Source organism: Myotis daubentonii, chromosome 9, assembly GCF_963259705.1.
Source record: "Myotis daubentonii chromosome 9, mMyoDau2.1, whole genome shotgun sequence".
Taxonomy (NCBI): Eukaryota; Metazoa; Chordata; class Mammalia; order Chiroptera; family Vespertilionidae; genus Myotis; species Myotis daubentonii.
Window position 1 is genome coordinate 3,534,634 of NC_081848.1, and position 24,266 is coordinate 3,558,899.

The 24,266-nt window shown below is 51.6% G+C and overlaps 1 protein-coding gene across 14 annotated transcripts in view; it reads left to right on the plus strand.

Moving 5' to 3' along the window:
• Positions 1–24,266, plus strand: part of JAML (junction adhesion molecule like) — a 62,573-nt gene that overhangs the window by 20,884 nt on the left and 17,423 nt on the right. For 9 of the 14 annotated variants that reach the window (XM_059707722.1, XM_059707723.1, XM_059707728.1 and 6 more), the window contains one exon: positions 18,700–18,761. In XM_059707722.1, the coding sequence (XP_059563705.1) occupies positions 18,700–18,761 (62 nt within the window). Of the gene's footprint in view, positions 1–4,363; positions 4,572–5,148; positions 5,289–5,678; positions 5,769–5,844; positions 6,107–8,766; positions 8,867–18,699; positions 18,762–24,266 lie in introns of those variants that run through there. The other 5 variants (XM_059707732.1, XM_059707734.1, XM_059707736.1 and 2 more) reach the window with 5 other exon arrangements.

A 24,266-nucleotide genomic window follows, 5' to 3' on the forward strand; every position in this document is an offset into this window, starting at 1 on the left:
AGGCCTCTCACCCCAGGAGGCGGGATACTCCCAGGGGCTGTGCTTTAGCGACGGCCTTGTCCCCGCCCAGCACGAGGCCTCAGGCATGCCTGGTGCCCGTACATTTCTACAGGAGTGGCTGTGACCAGCTCCCATTTATTGAACACTTACTATGTGCCAGGCACTGTGGTATGTGTTTGATGTGTATTTATTTTTTATTTACTCCTAGCCACTGTGCTTTAAGCATAGATGTAATATCTGCATTTTATTATTTATTTTTATTTTTTAAAGCCAATAAAAATACATGTTTAAAATTGTTTTCAGAGAGAAAGGGAGAGGGAGAGGGAGAGGGAGAGATAGAAACATCAATGATGAGAGAGAATCATGTATCAGCTGCCTCCTGAACGCCTCACACTGGGGATGGAGCCCACGACGCAGGCATGTGCCCTGACGGGGAATCAAACCATGACCTTCTAGTTCATAGGTCGACGCTCAACCCCTGAGCCACGCCGGCCGGGCTAATATCTGCATTTTATAGCTGAGGAAACAGTGCCGGAGCTGAAGTCCCCTGCCAGGCACCCTGCCGAAGATGGCAGAGCCGGGTCTGACAGCAGAGCTGTGGACTTCAGTGCCGGCTGTGCCGTGCGGAGCCAGTGATGGTTTCGGGGGGCGGGGGGTGTCCTGTTTTGCAGCACTGACCAGGAGGAGGACGACTGCATGGCGAGGCTCTGCGTCCGCTGTGCCGAGTGCTTGGTAAGCCACGCCCTCTGTGCCCTGTTCCTGGGTCGCTTCTTGGCTCATTTATGGGGACCCTTTGCCTTTGGTGGCCGCAGAGGGTCGTGCCGGTAGGTCCAGAGCATGGTGGCAACCGAGGTCTGTTAGGGTTCAGGGCACTCCCTCAGCTCAAACGGTTGTGTTTTGTCTTCTGTCTCCTGGGCACAGAGTGGTGGCTTTGGACTGGGGTAGGGACTCCGTGGCGCAGTCTCCGCTGGGTGACAGCGGACCTGCTGATGGAGGGTGTCCTCTGCCCTGCGCTCACTCTAGGAGACTTCGACCGGCTGCATCCAGAGCCCGGAATTGAACTTTACTGTAGACCCTTGGGTTTTTCCATCATTACATGGCTTTCATTGCATCTTTTTAAAAAAATATATTTTTATTGATTTCAGAGAGGAAGGGAGAGGGAGAGAGAGATAGAAACATCCATGATGAGAGAGAATCATTGATTGGCTGCCTCCTGCATGCTGCAAAGAGAGTGAGGAGGTGGTTTTGGAGGTTCGGGAGAGGGGAAGGTATGCGCAGTCATCTAGGAGAACAGGAGAATGAATGGCCTGCAGAAGTGTGGTGTGCCGGGGAGCGCCAAACGGCCCGCTTGAGTTCAAAGCAGTGAGTACAAGTTGGAATATAGGCGCTTCGCTTACCAAGAGCCAGGCAGTGTTTAGTGAGTTACAGACATCGTCTCATGCAGTTTTCGGAGCTGTGCTATGTGGTGTCAGTATTTTTATTATCCCCATTTTACAGATGAGGAGACTGAGGCTTAGAGAAGTTAAAGAGCGCGACTCAAGGTCACCCAGCCAGCAAGGGATTGAAACTCAGAGGGAGCCTGACTCCTGGCCGAAACGCCAGGCCACAGCCCTGCACGTTCTGCAGCCTCTGGGCGCCTTCCTATGAGTGCCGAGGTTTTAAAAAGTATTCACCGAGGAAGAGGGAGCGCTTAGGGTTTCAAAGCAGAAATTCGCCATGAGACCATGTAGGTGGATTGAGCCAGTGCCACCTCATGTTGATGTTGCCCCCAACTGGGTTCCTTTGGGGGGGTCCTAATGTGTGGCCATTGGCTAAATTCTGACTCTAATTATACTTCCCGTACTCACCACAGCCGCTGCTCTTTCCTCTCCAGGACTCGGACTATGAAGACACGTACTGAGGGAAGTTTGCAGGACGTCAGAAGAATCACCGAGTCACTGAGAAGTATCGCCCCCGGCACGAGGCCCTCGGAGGAGTGGAGCCGCCGGACAGCCGGGACGGAGGGCTCTGGAACCCACCAGTAAAGACTTTAGGAACCACTTACTGATTGGCGATTTCTTGTTGTATTTATGAACTGCTCAGAAACTTGCAGAAGAGACTCCTAACGACCCCTTTAGTCACGCATCCTCTAACTGAATGAAGGAACCCTTTTCCCGAGGAGAGAGGGACTTTATTTCGCCGTGCTCTTGATGTATTACACCTTCTCTTCCCGTCATTTGAGGGAGAGCCCTACCTGTTAGCCACACTGCCGATGCCGGAGCCTTTCATTTGGAAGGAAATGGAGCTCGGGGTTCCTGATGTGCTGGCGGATGGGACGCGTTTGGGATAAGCATTCTCCGGTTTTGCTCCGGGAACATTTTCAGCTGTGAGTGAGCACACGGCCCGCCCTCGCCGCTCAGCGACGCTTTGGCAGTTACGTGGGCGACGTGGCGTGGACGGCATCCGTCTCCCTGGTGGTCGGACCAGGGGCCACGCTCTGACCCGGCTCCCCCGCCAAGTAAAGGGACAGGGAGGCGAGGCAGAGGGAGGCCTTCCTTTTGTCCTGCCGGGAGCAGTTTGTCATCTCACTCTCTTACCGCTGGCTTCCTTCTTGACTTTTAAGATCTGAGGCAAGAAAGACCCTTCAGCAGATTCTGCGGGACTGTATAGAGTAATTTTACCGGTTATTTACAATGAAATATTCTTTTAACCCGTGTTATTCTTCAGAACGTCTTTGATTTCTAAAATGCACCAAGTCTGCGCGAGCTGAGGCACTGACAGACTGTTGGTCTGTAACGTGCGAGACAGGGAAGTGGTGTTGTGCATAAGCGACGCTCCCCCTCTGGTCTTGCAAAACCTTTCACCAGCGGCCCCCACTTCGTGCAGACGCCGCCTGGGGTTTCTCTAAGCCGTTAGGGAGTGTGCGTGCCGTCCGGAAGGACAGCAGGCAGCCCCTGGCGCCAGAGCGATGGGTTCATGTCTGGGTTCGGACAGCGAAACGATGCCTCCTCCCATCTTCGTTTCCACAGGGCGGCCCCTCCACGGGCCTCCCAGGGGGCGGGAGGTGTCCCGAGGACGGCACCACACACTGGACGTCGTGAAAAAACACCTTTACAGTTCTTGCCCAGATCTGGTTATACATTGTGGGTGGTTAGCTCTGCCTCTTGGACTTGCCCCGCCCTCTTTTGCTATCCTGGTCCACGGAGGAGAGCCTGGTTGGTTCACAGACAGCACGATGGACCCTGGTCGGGCGAGGCAGGGTTCGCAGTTTACATTTCCAGCGCGACACCTCCATCCGGGCCTGCTTGGTGGGGCGGTGGTCGTCAGGCCGCTCACGGAGAGGAGAGCAGTGTGAGCACTAAGAAGTCACGGGGCCACAGGGGGACTGCCAGATAGAGCTCTCGCGGCGAGGCGGCCTTTCTGTGGCTCCTCGTGTCTCCCACAGCGAGCTGCTGTGACGGGAACCCGGCCAAGTCCACGTCCCGTTGAAGGAGGAACCTGTTTTCGCCGCGTTTGCTTGTCATTTCCTTCGGCCTGTGTGGAGGACAGGCCCGTGTGATATGTCTGTCACCTTAGACAAAAGGCCCTGGGGCTTCCTCAGTCGTGTTGTTTTGTGGCCTCGATCGTGGTTTGAACCAGTTCCTTCCTCCAGAAATGAACAACAGCGCCCTTCACGGGGGAGAGCAAGCTGGGGGTTCAGTGCTGCCTGGGCCTGTGCTCACCTCACAGCGCGGCCGCCAGCGTCCTCCTCCCCGAGGGGCAGGCACAGCTCCCCTCGCAGGAGCAGAGCAGCCGGACAGCGGCTCCCCCAGGGTGGAAGGAGGGAAAGGGCTGGTTTTAGCCCGCGGCTCTGACATGGCCTGGGTGCAGGTCTCCCTCTTTTTCTTCCCGATGCCCATGAGGTTTTGTCACACTAGAAACCAGGCCGGTCTACACGAGGAATTGAATCCTGCCATCTGCCGGGGGCTGAAGGCCTTCAGAAGTCCCTGGCCGATGAAGCCTCTCTGTGCGGCTACGTGACGTGATGAGTTTTGTGCGTTGACCCCTTAATTCCGTCAGAGTGTGAGCTCACACAGGCCTGTGGCCAGCGGCTTCTTGGGAAGCGCTCAGCTCTCTGCCCGGGGGCTCCGAGGGGCACGTTCCTGCCTTGAAAACTGGGGGCCACATCCCTAGTCGGCAGGTTCTGGGTGTCACTCCGCTAGGGTCCCAGGGGCGCCGTGGAGAGAGCCACGGGGCGGGTCCAGGCTGCCATCTCGTCGCACCGCGTGCGCCTTCGCAGCAGAAGAGGCCGCTGCACCCGTGCCCGCGCTGCCGTTGGGCAGAACTGCCATTTCCCTGCGGTTTTTGTTTCTGGGCGGTAGGAGGATGTGCGGGTGCGCAGACACCGTAGCCTTGATCTCTTTGCCACATCAGAGTGAATGACCGGCTCGGCACTTTCTGGTGCATATTGACATGTGAGATGAGAACTGCCGTACGAAAGGGGCAGGCTTGTGGTTTTCAGCATCGAGCAGCGGCTCCTGAGCTGCTCTCCGGCGAGGCCTGCGCGGACGGAGCAGCGAGGCCCCGCTCCTGGGGCTGGAGCGGCTGCTAAGGTTCAGGGATTTTTAAATCCTCTGGTCCCGGTGTTGGTGGCGGGCAGCGGGCAGCGGGCGCATTAGGGACAGGCTGGCTCCCAGCACCGCTGCTGCGGACCCGCGGCGCATAGTCCTTGAGAAGAGCAAGCGGCACCGGGCGCGGTGCGGAGAACCCGGGTGCCGCGCCCCCGGCGGTGCGGCGGGAGAAGGCCTGCGCGTGGGAACACTGATTGGGAAGCGGTGATTTAAAAGCAAAAGATTCCTTGAAGCCAAGAAGCCTTGAGCTCTTATCTGGGGTGTGCAGGTCACCCCCCGGGCTTCTGGGGGGTGCGTGCAGGCAGGGGAAACGGCAGGTGGGTGGTGAGCGGGGCTCTGGGTCGAGGGAGGAATCAGAGAGGTGGGTATGTTCTAAACGCGTTCTGTGTGCACGAGGCTGACGGCGCACTCAGGACCCCCTCCGAGAGCTGCTGACCTGGCGGAGGGACCCTCAGGGTCTGGGCTTGAGTTTCTGCTCTCCTAGAGGGATTTACCCTGGGAGCATTCATGAAAACGGGGCAGCGGGCCAGAGACGGAAAGGAGAACCTGCACGCAGAGAGGTTCCTGTTTTGCCTCCGCAGCCACCTCTGGACGCACGCATCTGCCTGCTCTGACCGCGCCTCCCCGGCGCCGCCGGCATCAGACCCGAGCGGCTGCAGCGACCGGTGGCTGTCAGACACTCGGGCGGCCTCCTCTCCGGTAAGTGGCTGTTTTGTTTCCTGAGCAGCAATTGCACTTTCTTCTCGGGAGGAGCTGAACCTTAGCGGTAGCCCTTTGGGATGGCGAGGCCTCGATCACAGACCTCGGGCTCCGGGTGGGGGACCATCAGAGGTCGCCTGGCGGGGTGCAGTTGCCTTTCTGCAGTGGAGAGTGACTTCTGTGAAGATCTCAGAACAGAGGAGTGAGGTTTGCTCTTAGTAGAAGAGTAAATGGTGATGACACGCTTTGAAGCTCAGCTCGATGCAGAAAACCACACACCTGCGGCTTGAGGCAGAGCCCCGACGGCTGTCTTGGGCCTTATGGCGAGACTCTCCTTCCCTGTTGTTCCCTCTCAGCCTGAGACAGACTAACGTTTAACCTCAAGAAGCCAGGGACGTAGACCTCGCAAGAGAGCCAGGCGTTGTCCGTGCTCGTCACCTCTGTGTAGCCCTGGCCTCAGGAACGACCGATGTGGCAGGGGTAGGTCACCTGGTCGGGAGGGTGGGCAGGAGTAAGACTTCCAGGTCGGACACCGGGCGGAGCGGTCTGCTGAGGCCGGCCCGGAGGGCGTGGGTTCTTGACCGGGTGCAGGAAAGATTTCACAACGCGAGTCCAGGTGATTGTGAGTGTGTTCATTAGAGCTGGGTCAGAGACAGGAAGGCTGAGGTAGAAGCAGCAGCAGGAGCGAGCCAGACGGGGCTGTGCTTAGCTCCATAAAGAGTAGGAAAGAAGTGAGCCACACTGGGCTGCGTGAATTCACTGGGAAGCACAAGCGACAGGGACAGGAGTGAGCCACACAGGCTGCTGTCAGCTCACTGGTAAGTCAGGAAGGGGGGCCTTGGAGACGGGTTCCGCTGGGGTCAGCTTGGGATGAACTGCTGCTGCCTGCTACGCCCCAGAGAGCAAGTCTTGTGGGGACCCTGAGAGTTGAGGAGAGAGAAAGTAAACAGCCCATGCCTGAGAAGAGGCCGGGCGTGCTGGGCCTTTGTTTGGAGGGGTTTCTCTCTCTGCTGGCGGGAGTCCTAGGGAGGTCTCAGGGGAGGGTCTTACAGAATATTCATTAGTTTTCCAGGCGTGGCCTTCGAAATGTTGATACTTCACCGTGAGCCTGCCGGGAGTTTGGGATTATTCTCTGGTCACTTTCACCGCCTTGCTTTTATCTTGGGTCTGTCTGGCTCTAGTTGTTGCTGTGGTTATTTGTTGCCCTGACTCCATCTGTCCTTGGGTTTGGCTTTTACAAATGGCGTCAATTGGGTCTTTGTGATCTGTCTGCCTGACCAGCGTGATTTAAGCTCTGTGTTCTCCGGTTAGGGAGGGGAGGTATAAACCATTTGCTCTCAAGTGGCCTTGGCGAGGGAAGATAGCGTCACTGTAAAGCGTTCACATTGTTTGGCCTTGTTTAATGATCTCGTCTCAGGTTCCCCGTTGCACTTGCCCAGGAGTTTCCCAGCTTCTTGCGCTCCTGCCTCACTGATGGTAGAGGGTTGACAGCTGTCACCCAGACGGTGTTCAGGAAGCCTGTGACCTATCAGGCTGCATTAAATGGGCTGGCAGGGAAAGCGAGGACGTGTTTTGAGAGGTTCAGGCCTCGTGGCCGTTGTGTGGACTCATATCTAAAGCCTTGGAGACCCCGAAGGCACGCAGAACCCAGGCGGACGGCTGTGGAGAAGGGCGGGCTGTGCAGTGCTTCTGCTCAGTGGTTGGTTGTCCTTACGGGGGGCAGGCACTTTGAGACAGCACCTCTCCCGACCTTGTCTTGTAATGGAATATGTGGGGGTCCTTTTCACATCCTGAGTGGGGGTCTTACTGTTCGGAGTCTCTTCTCTGAAGATTTTTTCCTGTCATAATTGGGTCAAAGATAACAATTCCCCGGCACGTTTAATGGTAGGGGAGCGGGTCCTGAGTTACAACTCCCCAGGAGTGATAGATACTTGCCAGTTATTATAGCTGCAAGAGCCATGAGCCCAGGTCGGAACACTTAGCCAAGGTAGGAGACCGCTTACTCTGTAGAATTATCTCAAAGATATCTGCTGAGGAGATAAATCAGTCTGTGGAGAAGGAAGCAGGGCAGAAGTTGAGACTTCAAAGGGAGCCTGTTATTATTAAGGTGCATCTGAATGCTTTTCTGGATTTTTAAAGACTGAGATTTATTTTATATACTGTATGTCCTTACTTCGTGTCATCAATAAGTTCTTGGAAACTGTGACTTTAAAGGAAATGATGTATACTGAAACTGACCTTGCTATAGATTGATATAATCAAGAGTTACATTCTTACAGCATATTCCTACTCACAAAACATCACCTAACGTCTGAATAAAGACCCAAACACTTCTGATATTAAACATTGAAATAAAAGTGAGCTACACATACGTTTAGGAAAGATTGATAAAAACTAGTAAGATAATTACTTTCCAGATCACTTTCTCCAGTTCAGGGTCGCAGGTGGCTGTGTCTATCGCTGCAGCTCATGGGCAAGGAAGGAACCACCCTGGACAGGGCCCCTTCCACCACAGGACCACGCACACCCACACCCACCTACGCAGCACAGGACAATGGAGCTGTGCCAGTTAACCTAACGAGCCCAGCTTAGGGTGTGGGAGGAAACCGGACTCCCTAGAGAAAACCCGCGCAGATATGGGGAGAAGTGCGAACTTCATAGACAGTGGCCCTGGCTGAGAATCATTTTTTAAAAATATACATATTTTTATTGATTTCAGAGAGGAAGGGAGAGGGAGAGAGAGATAGAAACATCAATGATGAGAGAGAATCATTGATCGGCTGCTTCCTGCATGCCCTACACTGGGGATTGAGCCCACAACCCGGGCATGTGCCCTGACTGGAAGTAGAACTGTGGCCTCCTGGTTCATAGGTTGATGCTCAACCACTGAGCCACACCGGACAGGTGGGAATCATTGTTAAAAAAATCATTATAAATGAAATGATGTTGAAAAAAATGTATGTGTAGCTCACTTTTATTTCAATGTTTAATATCAGAAGTGTTTGGGTCTTTATTCAGACGTTAGGTGATGTTTTGTGAGTAGGAATATGCTGTAAGAATGTAACTCTTGATTATATATAAATAGTTGACCCCGGAACAACATGAATTTGGACTGTGTGGGTCCACTTATATGTAGTCTTTAAAATAAGTATGTATAGAGCTGTAACTATATTTTCTCTTATTATTTTTACTAGCACTTTTTAATAACAGTGATTAATACATACTTTGTATGTTATAAAAATGCTATTAGTAGTTCAGTTTTGGGGGAGTCCAAAGTTATACTTGGATTTTTGAGGGTCTGGACCCTCAACCCACATGTAAAATTCAGAATTTTATTAGTCAGATATATAATCCTGAATTTATATATACACACATGTGTACTTAGAAATTCCTGAGGCAGACTAAGATGGTGGCAGATTAGGTGGAAGCTATACTCACCTCCTCCCAGCACTAAACTGGAATTACAACTAAATTATAGAGCAATCATCCTGAATAATCAACTGAAGATTAGCCGGAGAGAAGCCATATAACCAAGGACTTTGAGAAGGAGCCTCATCGAGACTGGAAGAAGTGCAGAGGTATGAGAGGGCTGGCCAGGCTGTCATAGGCAGCGGCTGAAGTTCTGGAGGGATATCTCAGCTGTGGGGGGCTAAACGCCAAGCCAGGCTCCCCAGCCTAGAGCACCAGAACTGGGAAAAGAGCCCACATAGCATCCACTCTGAAAAGCAATGGGGTCTCTGTCCACTAGGGAGAGATGGTTAGCGACACAGACATCCTCTCTAAAGGCCCAATGCCCCAAATTTTGTTTGTAGTCACTTACCCTGGGCTCTGGCGGAGGGAGGGCAGAGTGGACTTCATGAGGAGAGTCTGAGGTTGGTGGCTCTGGGGAGAGAGCTAAGGGCTCAGCCACCAGGATCCCTGTGCTGAGTCATTCCTTTATACTGTAGAAGCCATCTTTCTCGGGCAGGGAAATCTGGTCCATACACATAGCCTGTGGGGCAGCAATAGCCCCACCTACTGGAATGCCTCTCCCCACCCTATGGAGCTATGCCTTGCTGAGGAGTACAGCGAGAGGCTCTAAGTCTAACTGGACCCTGAAGGCGGAGGCAGGTCTCTGTGAGCTTTGAAACACTTGCTGACCTGCCCCCCCGGCCTGGTGCTGCCGAAAGCCAGCCTGGCATGCAGCTTAGTGCTTTCCACGTGCGGCCAGGCCCAGCAGAGAGTCATAGCTGTGTGTCACTGATAGCTTCACACAGGCGGCCCAGGCCAGTCACAGGCAGTGCCTGAAATTGGCTTGCACTGGAGTCTTTCTGAAAAGGCCCGGAGTCCATACACCTGCGGGTTCAGACAACGACAGAACAGGGATCCAGTAAGCGTCACAAGCAGCATATCTGCAGGGAAATCTCAGCAGGCACCAAACCCTGCTGAGGGAATTCTGCTTCGTGTGATCAGCACCTGCACAGCAGCTTGCACACCACGGTCAGGGTTGAGCATCACAGTCAGCCAGCCAGAGGGTCGATCCCATGCACGAATGGGCCAATAGCAATCAAGACTCAATTATAAGAGGAGGGCCCACATTACATACACAAGGGGGATTCCAGAGCATCCAGCTCAGATGATCAGGGAAACTGTGCCACTGGGTCCCACAAGACACCTACTATATAAGGCCACTCTAACAAGACTGGGAGTAATAGCAGATCTATCTCATACTCAGAAACAAACACAAAGAGGCAGCCAAAATGGGGAGACAAGGGAACAGACCCCAAATGAAAGAACAAGAGGATTGTCCAGAAGAAGGGCTAAATGAAATGGACCCAAGCAATTTATCTGCTAAAGAGTTCAAAGTAATGATTATCAGGATGATCGACAGCATGAAAAAGGACATAGATACCACAAAAAAGTACCAGTCAGAAATGAAGAATGCAGTATCCAAAATCAAGAATACACTGGAAGGAAAAAACAGTAGGTTGGATGAAGTGGAGGATCAAATCAGTGATTTAGAAGACAAGGTAGGGAAAAACACCCAATCAGAGGAGTAAAAAGAGAATTTTTAAAAAATGAGCATAGTTTAAGGGACCTTTGGGACATGAAGTATAACAACATTCACAACATAGGGATACCAGAAGGAGAAGAGAGAGAACAAGGGATTAACAACCTATTTAAAGAAATAATGACTGAAAACTCCCCTCACCTGGTGAAGGAAAAGACACACAAGTCCAAGAAGCTTTGAGTCCCAAACAAGAGGGACTCAAAGAGGCTCACACCAAGACACAGCAGAATTAAAATGGCAAAAGTTAAAGATAAAGAGAAATCTTAAGCCACAAGAGAAAGGCAGTTAGTTACCTACAAGGGAGCTCAGCTCCCATAAGACTGTCAGCTGATTTCTCAACAGGAACGTTTCATGCCAGAAGGGAGTGGCATTACACATTCAACATGTTGAAAAGCAAGGACCTACAACCAAGGCTACTTTACCCAGCAAGGCTACCATTTAAAAGTAAGAGAGAAATGTTTTCCCCGACACGAAAAAGCTAAAGGAGTTTGTTACCACCACACCAGTATACAAGCAATGTTAAAGGGCTTGCTTTGAGAAGAAGAAGGAGGAGGAGGGAAAGGAGGAAGGAAGAGGAAAGAGGAAGGAGGAGAAAGAAGAAGAGGAAAAAGAAAAAAAACCCAGGAACACAGTTAAAAAAAATAAAATAATGGTAAATATGTACCTATCAATAATTACTTTAAATGTAAATGGCTTAAATGTTTCAATCAAAAGACATAGGGTAGCTGAATGGATAAGAAAACAAGACTCATACATATGCTGTCTTTAAGAGACCCACCTGAGAGCGAAAGAAAGACACGACTAAAAATAAAAGGATGGAAAAAGACATTTCATGCAAATGGAAAGGAAAAAGAAAAGCTGGGGTAGCAATACTTATATCTGACAAAATAGATTTTAAAAGCAAGCCTATAGTAAGAGACAAATGTTTATAGTAAGGACACTACATAATGATAAAGGGAGCAATCCAACAGGAGGATATAACCCTTATAAACATTTATGCACCCAACATAGTAGCACCTAAATATGTAAACCAAATCTTGATGGACATAAAGGGACAGATTGACAGTAATACAGTCATAATAGCGATTTTAACACCCCATTAGCATCAATGGATAGATCTTCCAGACATAAAATCAACAAGGAGATGGCAGCCTTAAATGACACATGAGACCAAATGGATTTAAATGATATCTTCAAAGCATTTCACCCCAAAGCAGCAGGATATACATTTTTTCAAGTGCACATGTAACATTTTCTAGGATAGACCACATGTTAGGACACATAAAAGTCTCAACATATTTGAGAAAATTGAAATCATATCAAGCATCTTCTCTGACTATAATGTTGTGAAACTAAAAATCAATCACAAGAAGAAAACTGAAAAACACACAAAGACATGGAGGCTAAATAACATTTTACTAAACAGTGAATGGGCTAACAATGAGATCAAGGAAGAAATCAAAAGATACCTTGAAACAAAGGAGAATGAGAACACAACAACCCAAAATCTGTGGGACACAGGAAGAGCAGTCTTAAGAGGGAAATTCATAGCACTGCAGGCCTATCTCAGGAAACAAGAAAAAGCTCAAGTAAGCAATCTAACTTGACAATTACGGGACCTTGAAAAAGAATAACGAACAATTCCCAAAGTGAGCAGAAGGAAGGAAAAGGTCAGAGCAGAATAAACAAAACAGTCTAAAAAAACAATATAAAAGATCAATGAGACCAAGAGCAGGTTCTTTGAAGTGATAAACAAGATCGACAAACCTTTAATCAGACTCACCAAGAAAAAAGAGAGAGGACCCAAATAAATAAAATCAGAAATGAAAGAGAAGTAACAACTGACACCAAAGAAATACAAAAGATGGTAAGAAAATATTATGAGCAGCTATATGCCCACAAATTGGACAATTTGGACAAAATGGATAAAATCCTAGGAACATACAGTCTTCCAAAATGAATCAGGAAGAACCAGATAATCTGAATAGACAGATTACAACTACTGAAATGAAACAGTAATAATAATAAAAAAAACTCCCAACAAACAAAAGTCCTGGACCATTGGCTTTCATAGATGAATTTTACCAAACATTCCAAGAATAACACATATCCTTCTCAAGTTATTCCAAATAATTCAAGAGGAGGGAAGACTCCCAAGCTCATTTACAAGGCCAGCATTATACTAATTCTAAAACCAGATAAAGACACTACAAAAAATTAAAATTATAGGCCAATATCAGAAGAACATAGATGCTAAAATCCTTAACAAATTATTCACAAACCGAGTCCAGCAATACATTAAAAAGATCATACACCATGATCAAGTGGGATTTATTCTGGGGATGCAAGGTTGGTACAATATCTGCAAATCAATAAATGTGATATACCACATAAACAAAATGCAGAATAAAAAACCACATGATCATATCTATAGATGCAGAAAAAGCATTTGATAAAATCCAGCACCCATTTATGATAAAAACTCTCAGAAAAGTGGGAATAGAGGGAACATACCTCAATGTAATAAAGGCCATATATGACAAACCCATAGCCAACGTCATTCTCAATGGGCAGAAACGACAAGTGTTCCCCTTAAGATCAGGAACAAGACAGGGATGCCCACTTTGACCACTCTCACTCAACATGGTACTGGAAGTCCTAGCCACAGCGATCAGACAAGAAGATGAAATAAAAGGCATCCAAATTGGAAAGGAAGAATAATAAAACTGTCATTATTTGCAGATGACATGATACTGTATATAGAGAACCCTAAAGATGCCACCAAAAAACTACTAGAATTGATCAATGAATTCTGTAAAGTAGCAGGATACAAAAGAAATATCCAGAAATCATTTTGTATACACCAATAATGAATCATTAGAAAGGGAAACTAAGAAAAAAATTCCATTTACAGTGCTTAAAAAAACAATTAAATACCTAGGAATGAAATTTAACCAAGGATGTGTAAGTCCTGTACTTGGGAAATAATAAGACACTGAAAAAAGAAATTGAAGAAGATACAAATAAGCGGAAACATATACCCATTCATGGACAGGAAGAATTAACATCATTAAAATGTCCACACCACCCAAGGCAGCCTACAGGCTCAATGCAATTCCTGTCAAGACACCAGGGTGTATATCACAAATATTCCACAAATTTATACAAAACCACAAAGGACCCCAAATAGCAACAGCGATCTTGAGAAAGAAGAACAAAATTGAAGGAATCACGCTACCTAATATCAAACTGTGCTGCAATGCCGAAGTAAATAAAACAGCTTGGCATTGGCATAAAAACAGACACACAGACCAATGGAACAGAATACAGAGCCCAGAAATAAACCCACATCTTCAGTCAATAAATATTTTCCAACGGAGGCAAAAACATAAATGGGAATCGACAGTCTAGTCAATAAATGGTGTGGGGAAGTTTGGACAAATGTGTGCAAAAAAGTGAGACTAGACCACCTTTTCACACCACACACACGACGAGACTAAACTCAAGCCCTAACCGGTTTGGCTCAGTGGGTAGAGCGTCGGCCTGCAGACTGAAAGGTCCCAGGTTCGATTCCAGTCAAGGGCATGTATCTTGGTTGCGGGCACATTCCCATGATCGATGTTTCTCTCTCATCGATGTTTCTAACTCTCTATCCCTCTCTCTTCCTCTCTGTGAAAAATCAATTATATATATATATATATATATATATATATTTTTTTTTTTTTAAAAAAAAGACTAAACTCAAAATGAAATAAGGCTGAAATGTTGGACTCAAAACCAGAAGACTCCTAGAAGAAAACCTAGCAGTAGAATCTTGGACATTTCCTATAGCAATATTTTTTCTGATGTATCTCCTTGGACAAGGGAAACAAAAGCAGAAATAAACAAATGGGACCACATCAAACTAAAACGTTTTACACAGCAAAGGAAACCATCAGCAAAATGAAAAGATAACCCGCCGAAAGGGAGAACATATTCACCAATAATACATCTGATAAGGCTTAATATCCAAAATTTATAAAGAACTTATAAAACAACACCAAGAAAATAATTCAATTTAAAAATGGGCAAAGGATCTAAATAGACACTTCTCCGAAGAGGACACACAGAGGCCACTAGACGTGAAAAGATGCTCAGCGTCACTGATCATCCGAGAGGTGCAAACTAAAACGACAATGAGGTACCACTCACACCTGTCAGAATGGCCATTGTCAGTAAATCACAAATGACAAATGGTGGTGAGGACGCGGAGAAAAAGGAACCCTTGTGCACTGAGTGGGGATGCAGACTGGTGCAGCCATTGTGGAGAACTGTGGAGGTTCCTCAAAAAATTAAAAATGGAATTGCCTTATGGCCTAGTCTTTCCACTTCTGGGCATTTATCTGAAGAAACCGGCAACACTAATTGGAAAGAATACGTGCACCCCTATGTCCATCGCAGTGCTATTTACAATAGCCAAGGTTCAGAAGCAGCCCAAGTGCCCCTAGAAGATGAGTGGATAAAACAGCTGTGGTACATTTGCACAGTGGAATACTACTCAGGCGTAAAATTGGAAGAAAATTTTACCCAGTGCGACAGCTTGGAGGGACCTGGAGAGCATTACGCTGAGTGAAATAAGCCAGTCAGAGGAAGACAAGTACCATCTGGTCTCACTCATATGTGGAATCTAATGAACAAATTGAACTAACAAGCAAAATACAGACTCATAGACAGAGAGCAGCTGACAGGGAGGTTGGGGAAGGCAGGGGGAATGGAGGGACTGAGCAAAAAAGGAAAAACAGAGAAGGAACTCATGGACACGGGCAACTGTGTGGTGATTATGGCGTGTAGAGGGGTGTAGGGGGACAAGTGGTGATGGGAAAAAATAAAATAAAGAGAAAAAATAAATTCCTATCATATACATATGTGTGTGAATATATATATATAATTATTCTATATATATATAGAATAATTATAAAGGCAGCATTTATTAAAATACATTTCCTTTTCAAAATGGAATAGACGTCAGTGTGTATGCGTTTTGGGACACCTGTATATGTGATAGGAATTTCTGAGTAATTGCCAACTAACGAGACATTGACACTTGACTAGCGTGTGCCTGGCCCTGTGCCACTGCCTCCCGGGACAGTGGCCACCGCCCCACCTGGGCCTTCCCCTGCGGGCACTGTGGAGGGGCGGCGCACAGCACAGCTCTGGCCTCCTGGAGCGTACAGTCTTGGATGGGTGCGGCTGGGGAGCAAGACTTTAATCAAACAAGCAGGCTCAGCACCAGATCATCAGAACGGTGGCTGATGCCCGGAGGAATGACCGACAGCGCTATTAAAACCTGGGCCCATTGGGACAGCATGGAGGGGCCTGGAGAGTATCATGCTGAGTGAAGCCAGTCAGTCAGAGAAAGACACGTGTCACATGATCTCACTCACATGAGGAATCTAATGAACAAAATAAACTGATGGACGGAGGGGGCCCAGAGACATGGGAGCAGGGAACAGAGTGCGGGATCTCCGAGGGAAGGTGGGGGAGGGCGGGTGGGTGGGAGGTGATCAACCAAAGACCTTGTATTAATATATGCATGACCCATGGACACAGTGGGGTGGTGAGGGCCTGGGGCAGGGGTGGGGGCAGGCTGGAAGGGGCCAATGGAGGAAAAAGGGGACATATGTAACACTTTCAACAGTAAAGAATTATTAAAACCAACAGAACAGAAACAGAAAAACAAAAACACCTGAGCCCAGGCAGCTGGCCTAGGAAGGGCGCTCCGGAGAGGGTTCCCCGAGGAAGTGACATTTACCCCGAGGTCTGAACGAGGGGGAGGGGGTGGGACAGCATTGAAGCCGGGAGTTGGTTCCTCTCCCAGACATGGAGGTGCAGCGCTTGAATCCTGGTTCTGCCGCTTGGTATGTGTTAGCAGGCACGTCACTGACCAGTCTTCGCCTTAGCTTCCTCATCTGAAAAACCTCATAGGGCTGCTGTGAGCGTTAAATACCTGGCGTGGAACGCTCTCTAGTTTATTGCATATCGAGTACTGATGTCTAGTGTGGTGCTATACTAACTAGGGGGGTGAAAGCGTCCGAGCCTTTGCCCTAGCTGTGTGGCTCAGTAGTTGGAGTGTTGGCACTTGCACCAAAGGGTCACGGGTTCGATCCCCGGTCAAGAGCGTGTACCTGGGTTGCAGTTCGATCCCTGACCGTGGTTGCCCCAGTTGGGGCACCTGCAGGAGGCAACCGATCAATGAGTCTCTCTCACATTGATGTTTCTCTCTTCCTTTTCCCTTCCCCCCTTCCACTCTCTTTAAAAATCAATGGAAAAAATATCCTTGGGTGAGGATTAACAACAATGAAAAAGTCCGAGCCTTTACTGTGAAGGAAGAGACGTAGGTAAATTGAGTGATTTCCCAAAATCAAAGAATTAGGTAATGGAAGATCTGACCTGGGACAATAATTTTTTAAAAATTCATTTTGTGCTTTTCCCCCTTCATTAAATCATTGCTTCTCTGTTCATTTACACAGCGAGCGATGCATTTGAGTATTTAGAACTGAAAATGGCTCTGTTATTCATCAGATGGTTTCCCCAGTTCCTAGGGATTGTTTGAAAATGGTTTGGGTGTGGCTCTGGGCGACTTGAGTTTGGGGATCAGATTCGGGTCCTTTGGTGGTTGCTGGTGTCCCCTGACAGTAGCGGGGTGCAGTTGCAGGGATTTCCATCTGATGGTCTTTCCTGCAGCTGTCGCCCTTACCCGTGTGGGCCTGCCCTCAGTCGCGTGGAGGGAGTGTGGTTGGTGTTAGTCACGTACATCGAGCACCACCTCTCCGTGCAGGGGGTGCGGTGTGTGGGAGCTTCCGGAAGCTGCTTGCCGGGCGGGGGCGGAGCACAGCTCCCTGGAGAATAATTCATCCAGAACTCTGAGGAGGCCCCAGGGATGATGTGCTACAGGCATGGCATGCTGTGAAGGGCCCCCTTTATCATGCTCACCATGTGTGGGGGGTGAGGTGGGTGTCACGGAGCAGGAATAGGGCTGTGGTGACCCTGAGGGGCCTGTGTTTGCCTAGAGGTACTTGTGCTCGGGGAAACTTACCGTCACTTCTGGTGTATCTGAGTCGGTGTCGTCATCATCGACATTGCGGGCTGGGATTCAGTAATGGAAACTCACATGTTCCCAGCTCATTTAAATGAATTATTTGCTATTCTTCTAAAGATAGATGCTCTAACCCCATCCTCTCCCCTGAAAGCTACAGACTATTGCCTCTCAGGTTAGAAAGAATTGGATCTTCTGTGGTTATGCTTTATCTTCTTCAAAGCACGGTGACTTTATCAGCGCTGGTCCCTGCATTAGCAGCCGGTGTGATAGGTGAGGGTCGGGGTTCAGGGTTTCACCTGACTTCTCGGAGTTGGGACCAGGTCGGACCTTCTCGGACAGTTTGACCCTGGTGCTCCTTGTGGAGCTGTGGTTGATTAGAATACAGGTAAGGACTGTTCTAGATCTTTTTTTTAATCCTCACCTGAGGATAGCTTTCCATTGGTTTTTAGAGAGAGTGGAAGAGAAAGGGAAAGAGAGAGAGCATCCATGTGAGAGAAACACATCGATTGGTTGCCTCCTGCAGGAGCCCCAACCAGAGTCCGGGCCGGGGAAAAGCCTGCCACCGAGGTATGTGCCCTTGACCGGAATCGAACCCGAGACCCTTGCCGATGTTCTAGCCACTGAGCCATACTGGCAAGGGCTGTTTATGGATTTTAGAGAGAGAAACAGCGAAGTGAGAGAGAAACATCTATGGGATGATGCTCCAAGCAGCTGAGCCACACCGGCCCCGGCTGCCCAGCTCTCGTCTGCGCAGGCGGCCCTGTCTGAGGAGCTTCACAGAGAAAGCGGACGGTGTTCGGCGTTCCTTCCTGTGGCTTCTGTGCCATCGAGCTGAGTGATCCCGCACCCGGCTACAGAGTCTCCCTGCTCTGTCTGAGGCCTGGGCGGCCTTCATCCGTTAAAGGTGGTCACGTTAACTTCAGGCCGAGCGTCCCGTCGTCTTGTCCAGGTGAAACTCAGGCTGTAGAATGTCCAGGGTTGTCCTCGCCAGGGCATTCTCAAACCATGTGCTTTTTTTCTCTTGAAAAGCAACTTTCATCCCATCTGCCCTTCCAGCTCAACTAAGGCAGCCCCAGCGACTCCCAGGCCTGGCGGCAGCCCCACCCCTGCCGCTCTGTTGTTCGCCGTTGGCTGCTTTTCGCCTCTGGCTCCCACGCAGCCGCTGCCTGTCTCCCCTCCGTGCTGCGCCCCAGAGCCGGGGGGCCGCCGGGGGTCTCGCCGTGGGGGTGACGTGAGTGAACTTCTCTTGAAACTGTTTCCTGACTTTTCCCTTTTCTCTTCAGGCTGAAGATGGAGAGCGGCGTGCTCTGCCTCCTGCGCCTCACCCTGAGGCCAGTGCTGCTGGGTGAGTGGAGGCCGGGGGGCGGACGGGGGCGCGTCATTTCTTATAGGCCCCGTGAGCAGCGGAACAGCCGTCGGGGGTGTTTTTGTTTCTCCTCGATTTGCCGGAAATGGAAACCCTAAGCTGGAGCGGCACCATCAGTGGGGACAATGGTTTCAGAAGCCGCTGTCTGTCCTGGAAAGTCCAGGCTCATTCCTGTGCGAGACAGAGAAACCTCCCTCCTCCTGCCCTTCAAATCGGCATCTTTTTATTTATTTTTTATTTTTAATCCTCACCCGAGGATATTTTCCCATTGATTCTTAGGGAGACTGAAAGAGAGAGGGAGAGAGAGAGAAATGTCGATGTGAGAGAAACACATCGATTCGTTGCCCCCTGCATGAGCCCTGACCAGGGCCCAGGCCGGGGAGGAGCCTGCAACCAAGGTATGTGCCCTTGACCGGAATCGAACCCGGGACCCGTTGGTTCACAGGCCGACGCTCTGTCCACTGAGCCACACCAGCCAGAGCTCAAATTGTCATCTTTAAATTCACCGCGGGTGTCAGATCAGGAAGTGAAATCACCAGAGAAAGTCCCAGAATCCCTGTCGTTGCTTCCTGCTTCATCCAGGGTAGCCTTCTGTGGCTCCCCAGACACACCCAGCTCCTCCTGCTTTGGGAGGTTTCTGTGCCTGGAGCCTCTCCCCGCCTGCCCGAGGCGCCTGTCCTCCAGGTCCCCACGCCTGCGGGCTGCCTCCGCCACAACGGCCTCCCTGCTGCAGGTGCCGAGAGCTCGGGTGCCCTTGCCCGTCTCAAGTGCCACCTTCCCGTCACGTCCCGTCTTTCTCACAGTCCCATGTCCCACCTTCCCGTCGCGTCCCGTCTTTCTCAGGGTCCCATGTCCCACCTTCCCATCGCGTTCCGTCTTTCTCAGGGTCCCATGTCCCACCTTCCCGTCGAGCCCCGTCTTTCTCAGGGTCCCATGTCCCACCTTCCCGTCGCGGCCCGTCTTTCTCAGGGTCCCATGTCCCACCTTCCCATCGCGTCCCATCTTTCTCAGGGTCCCATGTCCCACCTTCCCGTCGCAGCCCGTCTTTCTCAGGGTCCCATGTCCCACCTTCCCATCGCGTCCCGTCTTTCTCAGGGTCCCATGTCCCACCTTCCCATCGCGTCCCGTCTTTCTCACGGTCCCATGTCCCACCTTCCCGTCGCAGCCCGTCTTTCTCACAATCCCATGTCCCACCTTCCCATCGCGTCCCGTCTTTCTCAGGGTCCCATGTCCCACCTTCCCATCGCGTCCCGTCTTTCTCACAATCCCATGTCCCACCTTCCCGTCGCAGCCCGTCTTTCTCACAATCCCATGTCCCACCTTCCCGTCGCGTCCCGTCTTTCTCAGGGTCCCATGTCCCACCTTCCCATCGCGTCCCGTCTTTCTCACGGTCCCATGTCCCACCTTCCCATCGCGTCCCGTCTTTCTCAGGGTCCCATGTCCCACCTTCCCATCGCGTCCCGTCTTTCTCACAATCCCATGTCCCACCTTCCCGTCGCAGCCCGTCTTTCTCACAATCCCATGTCCCACCTTCCCATCGCGTCCCGTCTTTCTCAGGGTCCCATGTCCCACCTTCCCATCGCGTCCCGTCTTTCTCACAATCCCATGTCCCACCTTCCCATCGCGTCCCGTCTTTCTCACAATTCATGTCCCACCTTCCCATCGCGTCCCATCTTTCTCAGGGTCCCATGTCCCACCTTCCCGTCGCGTCCCGTCTTTCTCAGGGTCCCATGTCCCACCTTCCCATCGCGTCCCGTCTTTCTCAGGGTCCCATGTCCCACCTTCCCATCGCGTCCAGTCTTTCTCAGGGTCCCATGTCCCACCTTCCTGTCGCGGCCCGTCTTTCTCACAGTCCCATGTCCCACCTTCCCGTCGCGTCCCGTCTTTCTCAGGGTCTCATATCCCACCTTTCCGTCGCGGCCCGTCTTTCTCACGGTCCCATGTCCCACCTTCCCGTCGCGCCCCGTCTTTCTCAGGGTCCCATGTCCCACCTTCCTGTCGCGGCCCGTCTTTCTCACAGTCCCATGTCCGACCTTCCCGTCGCGTCCCGTCTTTCTCAGGGTCTCATATCCCACCTTTCCGTCGCGGCCCGTCTTTCTCACCGTCCCTGGTGTCTCTGTGAGAACAGACGACCAGACCCTGCTCCCATGGCCTTTCCTTTTTCTCGTTCTCAGTGTTTGTAACTGGGATGGTGACCCAAATTCGGACTCAGCAAGTACATGAAAGAACCCCCTTTGCTCTAGTTCCAGGCAATAGGGTGCACGTGCACACACATGGACAGACATGGACACACACACACACATGTACACATGCATGGGCACATGTACACGCACACGTAAAGCGCACATGTGCACAAGCACGCGCACGCACACACTAAGTATATACGTCTGAGAGTTTTTCTCCGGGGTTTTAAGCACTTTCAGAGGTCTGCAGCCATTTCCCAGGGGCTGCCCAGCAGCCTGAGGAGGCTGCCCGCTGTGTTACTGGCTGGTGGGTTCGTGCCCAGGCGGGGAGCTTCCCCCTTAGAAAGTCTCCTTTTCCTCAGCCATTTCTCTACAGAGGGGACCCGGAGCTCTAAGCTTCCCTTTGCTTAGGCTGCCGCTCTTGCCTTCCTACCAGCCTCATTTTACCTGCACACAGCATGCTCCATGTGAAATCACAGTCCCTCCATACAGCGTCACCCACACGCAGACTTGCTCAGTTCTTCCTGACAGGAAAATGCCAGACTGTTTTTGGAGCTCATTTTGATTTCTTTCTAAGTAATTCTCTGCAGAGGGTCCAGAGTCCATGTTTCCTTTTACGTCTTCCCCACTGTGTGCCCGCTGTCTCCCTGTCCCCACTGTGTGCCCATTGTCTCCGTCTCCCCACTGTGTGCCCACTGTCTCCGTCTCCCTACTGTGTGCCCGCTGTCTCCGTCTCCCCACTGTGTGCCCGCTGTCTCCGTCTCCCTACTGTGTGCCGCTGTCTCCCTCTCCCCACTGTGTGCCCGCTGTCTGTGTCCCCCCACTGTGTGCCCGCTGTCTCCCTGTCCCCACTGTGTGCCCACTGTCTCCCTCTCCCCACTGTGTGCCCGCTGTCTGTGTCTCCCCACTGTGTGCCCGCTGTCTCCGTCTCCCACTGTGTGCCCGCTGTCTCCCTGTCCCCACTGTGTGCCGCTGTCTCCCTCTCCCCACTGTGTGCCCGCTGTCTCCATCTCCCCACTGTGTGCCCGCTGTCTCCCTGTCCCCACTGTGTGCCCGCTGTCTCCCTCTCCCCACTGTGTGCCCGCTGTCTCCGTCTCCCACTGTGTGCCGCTGTCTCCCTCTCCCCACTGTGTGCCCGCTGTCTCCCTCTCCCCACTGTGTGCCCGCTGTCTCCATCTCCCCACTGTGTGCCCGCTGTCTCCATCTCCCCACTGTGTGCCCGCTGTCTCCATCTCCCCACTGTGTGCCCGCTGTCTCCCTGTCCCCACTGTGTGCCCGCTGTCTCCCTGTCCCCACTGTGTGCCCGCTGTCTCCCTGTCCCCACTGTGTGCCCGCTGTCTCCCTCTCCCCACTGTGTGCCCACTGTCTGTGTCTCCCCACTGTGTGCCCGCTGTCTCCCTGTCCCCACTGTGTGCCCGCTGTCTCCCTGTCCCCACTGTGTGCCCGCTGTCTCCATCTCCCCACTGTGTGCTTGCTGTCTCCCTGTCCCCACTGTGTGCCCGCTGTCTCCCTGTCCCCACTGTGTGCCCGCTGTCTCCGTCTCCCCACTGTGTGCCCACTGTCTGTGTCTCCCCACTGTGTGCCCGCTGTCTCCGTCTCCCCACTGTGTGCCCGCTGTCTGTGTCTCCCCACTGTGTGCCGGCTGTCTCCCTCTCCCCACTGTGTGCCCGCTGTCTGTGTCCCCCCACTGTGTGCCGGCTGTTGGCAGGGCAGCAGCACTCAGCCTCGACTGCAACGTGGATGAAAAGCCCACACAGTCTTCATTCCCCGTGTGTGCTCTTGGCTCTTCTCTGATAGAAACTGGCCAGTATCTCACCTTGTCTTTTACTTTTCTCTCTAATTTAAATGTCATCTTTCAGGTGTAGTTTACAGCATCGTGCTCAGACGGTCGTACATTTTAGGACGTGTGCCCCCCAATCTTCCCAGTGCCCACCTGGCCCCTACACAGTTATTACAGTACTAGGGGCCCAGTGCACAAATTTGTGCACCTTAAAAGGAACTGTGGGCCGTGAGGCCGTGGTGGGCACAGGGGCGGGTCTCGGCCCATCCTCCGCACCCTGTCTGGCCCCTCCTGCTGTGGCCCCCAGTCCCCTGTCTGCCGGCAGCCCCACTCCCACCGCCGCACGCTTGCACCAGCTGACGGGCAGAGAGCGATTGGGGTTGGCGTCAGCAGTGGGTGCGAGCAGGGCCAGCGCTGGCAGTAGGTGTGAGCGCTGGGTGGTGCCGGCGCACGGGAGCAAAGAATTTTCAGTAATCACCAGAGGCTCACCCCGATGACAGCAACCAGCGCCCTGCCTTGGTCTGGTGCCCCCCCCCCCCCACTCACCTGCTCCTCCATCCTGCCATGGCTGACGGCCACCATGTTCCATGCTCTGCTGCCTGCTGCCGATGCCTGCCATGGTCTGCATGCACCCCCGCCCCCGGTGGTCAGCACACATCATAGCAACAGGTTGTTTGGTTGTTTGGTTGTTCCAGTGTTCGGTCCATTTGCATATTAGGGTTTTATATAGATAGATTACTGACTGTTCCCTGTGGGTACCTCCCATCCCCAGGACTGTTCTGTAACGGCCAATCGGTGCTCCTCATCCTTTCCCCTCTCCCCAGCACCCCCTCCCCATCAGCGTCATCTCTAAAGGTGTCTTTCTTGACAAGGGTGTCTCTTTTTGTGAGAACAGAGCAGATCTTCTGGAAACAGGAATACCCATCAAACGGTCCTCCCTTAGTGACAAGAGGAATGACTGGACAGGTGCCGGGCCAGCGGGCTGGTGCCGTGGGCACCAAGCCCCGGAGGCTGGGAGCCAGGGCTGCTGGCAGGGCTGGGGCAGTGGCCCGGGAGGAGGTGGACACCAAGGCCACGCAGGGAGAGCCATGCCCTGCGCTGGCCTGATTCCGAGGACCCGCACGCAGGGCAGCCAGAAGCAGCGGCGAATGCAGAGATGAGCTTTTGTGAAGGAACCAAAGAACAGAGCAAACAGGAGGGAAGGGAAAGTACCTGGGAGTCATTTTTTCAGATGGGGAACCAAGAACAAGGGACACATTCCTGTGCGTAGGCGTTTAAATACCTCCGACAGCAGGGACCTCAGGGTTTCTCTTCTTTCTTTGGAAAGGAAGTGGGGGGGGGGGATTGGAGAGGGGTTCTGGAAAGGGGAAGGGCCAGGTAGGAGGAGGCCAGGTAGCCTGTGTGGAGCGTGGTGGTCGCAGAGCCCTTACCTGATCCCGATGGGAACTAGAGGCTAATTAGCGAGGGCCTCAGCTTGTTGTCCCCGTTGGGCCGCCTGGGAGGGAGGTGTGGCCCTTGGTG